This window comes from Dendrobium catenatum, unplaced genomic scaffold (genome assembly GCF_001605985.2).
Source record: "Dendrobium catenatum unplaced genomic scaffold, ASM160598v2 fragScaff_scaffold_982, whole genome shotgun sequence".
Classification (NCBI taxonomy): domain Eukaryota; kingdom Viridiplantae; phylum Streptophyta; class Magnoliopsida; order Asparagales; family Orchidaceae; genus Dendrobium; species Dendrobium catenatum.
The window spans coordinates 77,986-87,549 of NW_021319444.1; the positions used below are offsets into that span (position 1 = coordinate 77,986).

Consider the following 9,564-nt stretch of genomic DNA (forward strand, 5'->3'; position numbering starts at 1 on the left):
AAGTAGTCCCAAAACTAAAGCTAAAAGAACTCTTTATTTTTTTAGACTTATTTGGGACAACTATCTTTCTGTTTTCTAAATCAGCTTTTTAATGCAAAATTTTTTTTTTTTGTAAAAAAAAATTATACAAAAAATTTCTTTTAGAAAATATTAAAAAAGCTATCCTAAACGAAACCTTAATGAGATTGTATGTTGGATAAATTATTATGTGCAGAGTTCGGATGTAGCTCTACATTCGGACTTCCAATTAAATGAAGACATGTGTATTTTCTTTCCAGCACTCAACGATCCGGCGTAGCCCAACGTGTGTATATATTGTTCTTGTATACATGTACAAGTGGTCTAGATTGTCGGGACATGCCAAAGCTATGAATTTTCATTTCATTCATAGCTAAAGTTGGACTCTAAACACACTAATTTTTCTGTATTTTGGAAAAATTATTCTGTGCGGACATCAAACGCTGTCCTTAGTCGAATCAGAGCGTGCCACATTATCCTTTAACTGTATACCACGACTGTGTACTATTGTGTAATAGATAACGTGATGCATTCTGATTCACCAGTGTACACACAGAATAATCTCCCTGTATGTTGAGTGAAAAAGTTGGATAAAAATAAAGAAGATTTCACGTCAATATTAAAACATGGAAAAGAAAGAGTCCTCTCAAGCCTACTATTATATACTGCAAATCTCTCTCTCTCGAGTTGGAATTTGAATTGACGACGTGTATTATCTGAAGTGATAGAATTGATAGGAGTTAGCAATTAATCATATCAGAATCAGATCCTCCTTTGGTTATTATATTACATTAATACACCATCGATCTATCTATATATAGGCATAGATAATGAAAGCTTTTGGAGAATGTTCTTTGTAACACATGGGTGGCTAATCTGATAATCATAGCCATTCCCTTTAACTAATTAGGTGATTCCGCACTAATCAAATAGCTTAATCATAGATTGGTTGTAGGAGCACCAAATGGCCCGATTGATCATTACATTCAACCTTCAACATTTTTTTATTAATTGATAATAATATTTTATTAACAACCTAAACTTTCAAATATTTAATTTTTATCATCATTAAAGATTTTTAACTTTTCTTAAGTCATGATGATCTAGTCTCTTTCTTTGGAATAGAAATTTTAAAGAAACAAAAGAGAAATATAAATGCCTAAGGTTTCGATTAATTATTTTATGCGGACGCCGAATGCCATCCGGAGATCAATCATAGGAGTGTCAATTTCGGGTCACGGGTTGGGTTTAGGTCAACCCCGAAAATGACCATGCACAATTCGGGTCAACCCGAACCCGACCCGTTTTTACAAACGGGTCGATTTTTCGAACCTGAACCTGACCCACTTCGGGTTCGGGTCAACACGACCCGACCCGGGGACACGATGGGGGGGGTGCAGCTCGGTCAGCAGGTCAATCCGGGTATATTTCGGGTATCCGGGTCTTCCCGAACCCGACTTGATTTTTAAAACGAGTCGAAAACTCTAACCCGAACTCGACCCGGTTAAGGTTCGGGTTGACACAAACCTGAAATTTCTGTGTTAGGTTCGAGTCGGGTTTTCGGGTTGTGTCAAATATTGACACCCCTAATCAATCATAATGCGCTACGTCACTCCTTTACTTGGTACCACGGCTCAGTTCTGATCAGTATCTTTCATGTGGCGCATTCTAGTTGGTCTCTGGACGACGTTCTATGTCCGATATATGCATATAATAATTTCTCATTTTAGCAAATTTTATAAAAGTTTTGTAATTACTCAAATAATCGAATAATGATAATTATTCTCATTAATAATTTATAATTAATGACTTTATATTGCGATGAGGATGATTTAGGATTTAATCATATGGTAAACTAAAATTATGAATCTTATTTTAGTTAATTTATTTTAGTTTAAATTAAAAATGTTTTTTTAAATGAACTATAAATAATAATCTAGGTTGTATTAATCCAACAAGTTTTTTGAAATGAAGACACAATTACAAAAATTTTTAGCTATCATCATCGTTTTAAAAAACAATATGGCTGATTATTAATTATATTATTACACATATTTTTTAAAGGATGAGTAAAATTGCATTTAAATCATGCATATTCTTCAAGAATGAACTTCTTAATGATGCAAATTAAAGTTTTAATTTGCAACTACAATGAATGTTTAGCCATTTAAAAATAACCAATTTTTAATAAAAGTGTGACTGCAACATTAAAAAATAAACTTATTAATTATATATTCATAGAAAGATAAGCGAAGATGATTGATTATCAGCACTAGTTGATTGCCTTGAAAAGAATATTTAAAATTAGGAGTTAGGTATTGGGAGGTGATGATAATGGTTGTTCTCCTATTTGGGTAGAAGATTGGGTAATTAGGACTAATGAAGGTTTGGTTTCGGATAAATTTCTTACTGCTTTTTAAAATAGCTTCTTAGCACAAAAAATTTTTGAATTAGAAATTTTTGTGCTAAAAAACTATTTTTAAAAGCAGTAAAATAACTGTCTCAAATGAAGCCGAAGTAGAATCATGAATGAGCATATTCCGTATGATAATACGTCCTCATAAGTAGAAATATGATTTATATAGAAAAAATGTGAGTAAAATTTTATCATTTATGTTGAACTCTTACAAAACGATTAAACAATATGAATATATTTGTTCTTCTTAATAAAGCTATATATTTTGCATATTTTTAATATTTAATAATGTTAAAATTGATTGATGTTGAACAAATTGTTTAGGTTCTCTTTTCAACAAAAAGTTGCACTCAAAATTTCGATATCATTTTATCCCTCAACTTTCTTGAGAAAATGATATTGCAAGTTACAATATTTTCACTAAGATTTTGTTTGGGACGGCTTTTTTACTGCTTTTTGAAGTATCTTTGTAGTATAAAAATTTTAATTTTGTAACTAAAAGTTGCTTTAAAAAACAGTAAAAAAATTGTCCCAAACAAAATCTAATTTGCCTCATGGACAAGCTGACCTTTGACCTCCACACAATGGGGCAGGGGTGAGGGGTCTCACCATGGACATTGATCAACAACTTTTCTTATAGAATTTCAAATGAAAAAAAAGGACAACATAGTCTATTAAGTTTTGATGAAAATAAATTATATGTTTTTTTATTTATGGTTAAGATGAATATAACACATGAATAAAAAATTGACATCTTAAAATAAAATTAAAATTTTAAAATTTTTTTTTTATTAATTTTGATGATAACATCCATAGTCTTAAAAAAAAAAAAAATCAACTTTTCCTGTGGATGAAATATAGCTTTCATCTCCCTATCAACGCTCATTAGATTTTGTGCATAACAAGTTAAAGTAGTAAATATTTCTTATACGGCATCACAACATTAACTTGATCGGGCACGAATCTCAAGGCAAAAGCTAGTTGGAAACTTCAAAAATTAATTCCGGGAGCACCCAAACTCCGATTTCAGCGAGCTTATAGTCAAACTGAGCGTCTCGGAAATACAAATCCAATGACACCAAGTTTGACCCAATCCGAGCCCAGATGAGTCCGAATCAAGGACCCGAAGGGCTATGGGAAGGTTCAAACCGCAATTTGAGTTACCAAACGGTCTCCGATTTTGGCGAGCTTATTCTCGAATCGAACGGCTCGACGAGACAAATCCAACGAGCCCACGATCGCCGAATTACGACATCATTAAGGCCTACAAATTCCCCACGAACGGTGCATGATCAAAGGATTCAATATCGGCTGTCCATTCAAAACACTCCCAATTCGCCCATGATCTCACGCCTATTTACGGGCTATGCCACTCCAAAAAAACTATAAATAGAGCCCTCATTCTACACCAAGGGGACTCAGGTGAAGAGAGAGAAGAAGAAGAGGAGAAGGGGGAAAAGGAGATTCCTCAACTCCTCGACCACCGCCGGAGTTCTTCCTGCCGCTTGAAGACGCCGGAACTCTGCCGGATATTTGGGAAAACGCCATAATTCTTCCAAACTTCCACGGGATGTATGAATTCTTCTCAATTAATGACAGAGTTCCCTCATGACGCTGAAACTCCGCCCAAGTGAGGCCGGAGTTCTCCTCTGCCACCAACAGACGTCGGATTTCTACCCGCCTTCGCACATTCACTCTTCGCCAAGTTTCTACCCGACGCCGAACTTCTACCGGTTATCGGACTACGCTGGACGTCTACACGAAGATGGAGTTCCTTCCATTATTGGACTTCTACCTGACTTCGTCCTTCTAATCTTCGTCGTCAGACAACAGTTCTTCCGACCTCCGTCACCAGCCGACTACGGCCCTACTGACTTACGTCGCTCACCGACTACAAGCCTTCCGACCTCTGTTGCCCGCCGACTACGGTCCTCCCGACCAAACGAACATGTCAATAGTGATTCTTTGTATTCATGATCACATCATGTAATGTACTCTATAAAATGTACATCAAGCTAAGGCCTTCTCCCAAGGAAGGGCCTCATTTATAATCGACTGCAATACTAGTTGATTCATTCAAACTGAGCTAGGCCCCGTGGTTTTTCCCCCTTTTTCAGGGGTTTTCCACGTAAAAATCTTGGTGTATCATAAATGCTAGACCCTCTCTCTTATCTGATTGCGTGCCGGATTTTCGTACAACGCTAAGACGACAAATCTTATATTTCTCTACCGTCGCGAATACTCCTGAATGCAACAATTTCTATGATATTTAATATTTATTATGTGTGGTACACAGTAAATAACATTAAAATTTGATATCAAAAGGCAAAAAAAATATGTGTTTCAAAACCCTAAACTTATATCAAAAGGAAAAAAATTTATTCATATTATATACTCAAGAGCTTTTAGATTTTTAATTGTAAAAATTTTGACCTAGTTTTTCTCCTTGAATGATTAAGGTGTGAATAAAATAGTTATTTGAGCAGATGAAATTTGCCTCCTCTTTTCGAGTAATTATTATGTGCGGACGCCGAACTCCGTTCAAAGTCCAATGAAAATGTGCCACGTCACTCGGTACTTTCGATACTACTCGGTAATGCAGCTCGGCACTGCTCGGTATGGGTGATGTGACGCATTTTCATTGAACTCCGGAGTCCGGTTTTCGAACATAATAATTTTTCCCTCTTTTCAAATACAAGCTAAAATAAACTAAGAAAATTATACTTCATATGCTCATAACTCCTAAAAATAATAATAATGATCGTAAGCCCAAATGTCTGAATGAATTTGGTAATCTATTGTCGCTTTGGTATTCTATTTTCTTATAGCAAATTTTATCCGAGTTTGTTTTTCTAAGATGTAATGTTCATAGAAATTAATCTTATTCACATTGTTTTTGCTAAAAACTTATTGTTCATGCAGAACATTTAATTTGTTTTAACTCATTCGACCTAGTCGAAAATGCCAAACCCTTATCTGATCTGTCTCTATAATATTTGATGTGCCTTCTAAATCAACCATTGTTCTTCCCAATAAATAATACAATCCATTCTGCCTCTTGCCCTACATAATTATAATTGAACCTCTAACAAGCTTAAGAACACCATTCTCTGCCTCAAACGTGCAATTGAGCATATCAAGAGTACATAAAGATAACAAATTCCTTTTTAGAACTACATATATCTCGATTTAATAAAAGTCTTAATTACTCCTTCATCAGTCTTAATTCTAATAATTTCATTCTAATGACTCACACGCTGCATCATTTTCCATAATGACTTTCCTACCACTAACTTCTTTGAATGAATCAAACAAATGCCTATTTGAAATCATATGTAATATTCCCTGTTATAAATTGTTGAACTAGTCATAGCTTTTGAATTCACAAATCTAATCTACCTGATGCTACTAATGCATTCCTAAAAGCTACTGATTTTCTTTTTAATCCTTCTTTTTCAATTTTGGACAATTCTTCTTATAATGTCCTTTCTTATAAAAGTAAAAATGCTTAAATTTGGTCTTAGATTTGAACCAAAACTTATATTTTTGTTTGTTCTTTTCTTTTTCGGGCCTGCCTCTAGTTTTCGAACCTAAAGCTCCTACGTTTTTCTCAATTTTGGCTTCTATCTATTTAGATTTCAAAGCATTATAAACTTCTTCCAAAGACAGTATTTCAAGCATGTTTCATCATTTTAAGTTTTTAACAAAATGAGCATATAATTTAGGAAGTGAATTTAGGATGATTATTGTCTGATCCCATCATCCACCATAACTCTAAGATGTTCAAAGTCAATAATAATTTATTAAAGTAATCCATAATATTCTTTAGACTTTTTGACTCAAACATTTTAAATCCAAATAATTTTCCCTTATAGTAGATCTTATTATGCATGCTCTTAGTCATATACATTTGTTATAATTTAAACCAGATCCCAACAACAATCATTTCCTTATCGACCACATAAAGTAGCTTGTCGCTTAAATGTAACACTAGCATATTATACGCTAACTCCACGATTTTTGTCTGCTTAGTTGGGTTTAATGAACTCAACAAAATTCTCACTCTTTCTAACGTCTTAGTAAGCATCAATTGGACTATAATGACTTTCATTGTTTATCCCAATGTAAAAAATCAATTTTTTCATCAAACATTTCAATCTTGACTTTTGAAATCTCCATTCTATTTAATTCCTAACCAGTTGCACTAACATTAATTTCTTGTATCAATTATAAGATCTCTCACATCATGAGGTAAGGTAATATGTGTGATGACGCTCTTGCTAAAATAGGTTGCAATTCTCTCTAATATTTGTTCTAAATTGTATTGTTGAAACCCAACACACTTGAGGATCTTTAAAAATGTGTGCTACTAAAACTTTCAATTAAGAATTTTGGGTTGCATATAAGAAACTGAATTTCAAGTTTACTAATACAAACTCATAAACCACTTAAAAGAAACACCTAGAGATTTCAAGTTTAGATTGCCTACAATTAGAACACAACACGCAAGCCTGTGAAATCAAGATACAGTAAATGAATTATATTATTCAAATCAACGAGCTAATCTAATTAATTAGAAATCTTCTTTCCACTAAACTTGCACAAGATAACCAAGAGTAATATGCCAATCAAACAACCTTTATTTGGTTAACTCTTGCAAGCCAATAACAATAGTTATTGAATGAAATTGTAAGATACACCAAAAGTCATACACCTATAGCTACTGCCAAGAGATCAAACTTCTTGAATAAATCAACTAGCAAGATTGAAATTAAATCTCTAAATCCACCTTGAAAACTAATCTATGATAAATATATATGCAAAAAAGTATGTAAAACTAAAATCAACCACCAAAGAATCAAGAACACAAAAATTTAGATGATTCAACAAGAGATGCCTACATCCACAGTGAGAAAGAAAGATTTTATTTGTATTAATATGTACAAACAATTATAATTGCATTAACAATGATTAGATCTAGGTTAACCTTTTTCCATTCAAGTGAAGTTTTTTAATCCTAGAAATGTAAGGAACGAAATCATATAATCAATCTCTTCTTCCTTTGCTTTTGAAAACCAGACCAAATTCGAAGCCCTAACTTCGATTCTACCAATCTATTTGTCCTTTAGAAGCTTCAAACTTCCAAATGAAAACACATACACATTCCTCCTCCGTTTGCAAGCCTTTCCCCTCTCTTTTATTAAAGAAGAAGCCTTACCTCTTGCTAGGGAGTCCTGGTTGGGTGCCCATTGGGTACCCATGATTTGCTCGGACGGGCTTCACCCACCCTCACCCACCTATGGTGACTTTCGGGATGCCATACCCACCTATACCCACCCACTTTCCAAGCTTATTTAATGCAGTTTGCCACAGATTGATGGCCTTGAGGCTTGTTTCGATTTTGCTATGATTATAAACTTTTAAGAAGCATATCATAATTTATTGTAGTCACAACGTGGTTAAGTGCTGCACATTACGTAATGATGATTGCACTAATATAAGATATATGATGATTATAAATGCAAATTGATTTATCCCCTTATGTTGAGTACCCACCCATAAGGCCATTGGCATACTCATACCCACCCATACCCATTGGGTATGGGTGGGTACATGGGTGGGTGTGGGTATGAGTACTTAATACAGGGCTCTGTTACACATCTAAAACTCGAAATATTAATATTACATATATATCATCCTATATTATTTTAAAAATAATATTATAATGATATGTATGTAATCTCCCAATAAAAAAATTCTAATCTATATAATCAAATAATATTACATAAAATTTTCTTACCATAAAATTTTCGATCAAGATCAAAATTCTCAATCTAAAATTGAGGAGATGACTAATGCCTATATACATATTTGCTTTTTTAGCTTCTCTAACTCTTTATAGTTTGTTAATGGAAAGTGGCTGAGTTGGGGATGGACACTGACGTTAGCCTTGAGAATAGGCTCCTCTTTTATGAAGTCCTTTCCAGATTAAGAAATTGTAGAGAGATAAAAGAAAGGCCGAAGATGCCACGGGTGAACCCCACTACTCACCGCACTCTTCACAAGATCTTCTGTGCTCCACTCTTCTCTCTACTCCCACTCTTCTTCCTGCTCCCAAAATCCTTTTTTTCCCTTTATAAATAAGCGGAGACGTGTTAGCCTCAGTTACCCCCCCTCTCTCTCTGTCTCTGTCTTCCCTTTTTCTCATTTCCTCCGTCTCCGACCACAAGCAAAGGAGAAGCAGAGGTTAGAATACAGGATCTGGTCTAATAATGGAGTTATATGTTGATGAAAAGTGGAAACTTTCTAAGAAGGAGAGCAGAAATAGTGCTAGCCGTAGGGAAGTCGCCACCGGCGGCGATAGCGCGTATCTCAAGAGATCATCAAGCTTGCCGGCGGTGAGAGCGAGCGGCGGCGGAAACGGTGCTCGTTCCCGTTCATTTACCGGCCGGTGCGCTCACCTTGTCAAGGAGCAAAGAGCACGTTTTTATATCATGAGGCGGTGCGTTACCATGCTTATATGTTGGCGTGACTACTCCTGAGAGATCCGAGACACCGCCGGAGACCTCATGATCTCCGGCTTCTGCCGCCAAGCTTTTCTCTTCTAGGTACGATGCCGATCGAGCTACAAGAAGCCATGCATACATAAAGTTTGTACTTTGAAGAATGCTTTACAGAAAGGAGACAATTAGACGGGTTCATTTGTAAATAGTTTTTTTTTTTTTGGTGATTTTGGTTATGTTTTTGCCCTCTGTTTTGTTTTGGAAGCAAGTTTTGTATCTCCGGCGATGGAGTTTGGGGGCTGATCTGCAAACGCTAGTTTTGAAGTAGTAGATTTAAAAAAGGAGAGCGGTATATTGCTCTTCAGAGATCTGCGGTGCATCGATTTGTAAAATTTTCTTGGATTCTTTGCCTTTTTTCTTACGTTTTTTGGGTAATTTTTTTTTGCTGGAGATCGATTTGATTGACAGAATGATGGGTTTGTAGAGAGGGAAAGTAGGAACTGAGTGGTTCTGAGTGATAAAGCGCAGGCACAAATATTAAATATTTGTAATTTGATATTTGCATTTAACGTATAGGAGGGGAAAAGTATAAAATTGTAATGACATGTAATTTCCCTTTTGGTTTTT

The 9,564-nt window shown here is 34.9% G+C and overlaps 1 protein-coding gene across 1 annotated transcript; it reads left to right on the plus strand.

Annotated features, from left to right (window-relative positions):
- The first annotated feature begins 8,346 nt into the window (after positions 1 to 8,346).
- LOC110096054 lies at positions 8,347 to 9,358 on the plus strand. Its single transcript, XM_020821819.2, has one exon. It carries the CDS (start codon positions 8,707 to 8,709, stop codon positions 8,974 to 8,976), a length of 270 nt encoding a protein of 89 aa, XP_020677478.1. The 5' UTR covers positions 8,347 to 8,706; the 3' UTR covers positions 8,977 to 9,358.
- Positions 9,359 to 9,564: the final 206 nt, after the last annotated feature.

Bases quoted from the DNA above. Each gene is read 5' to 3' on its own strand.
- LOC110096054 (XM_020821819.2), top strand. From the start codon at position 8,707: ATGGAGTTATATGTTGATGAAAAGTGGAAACTTTCTAAGAAGGAGAGC.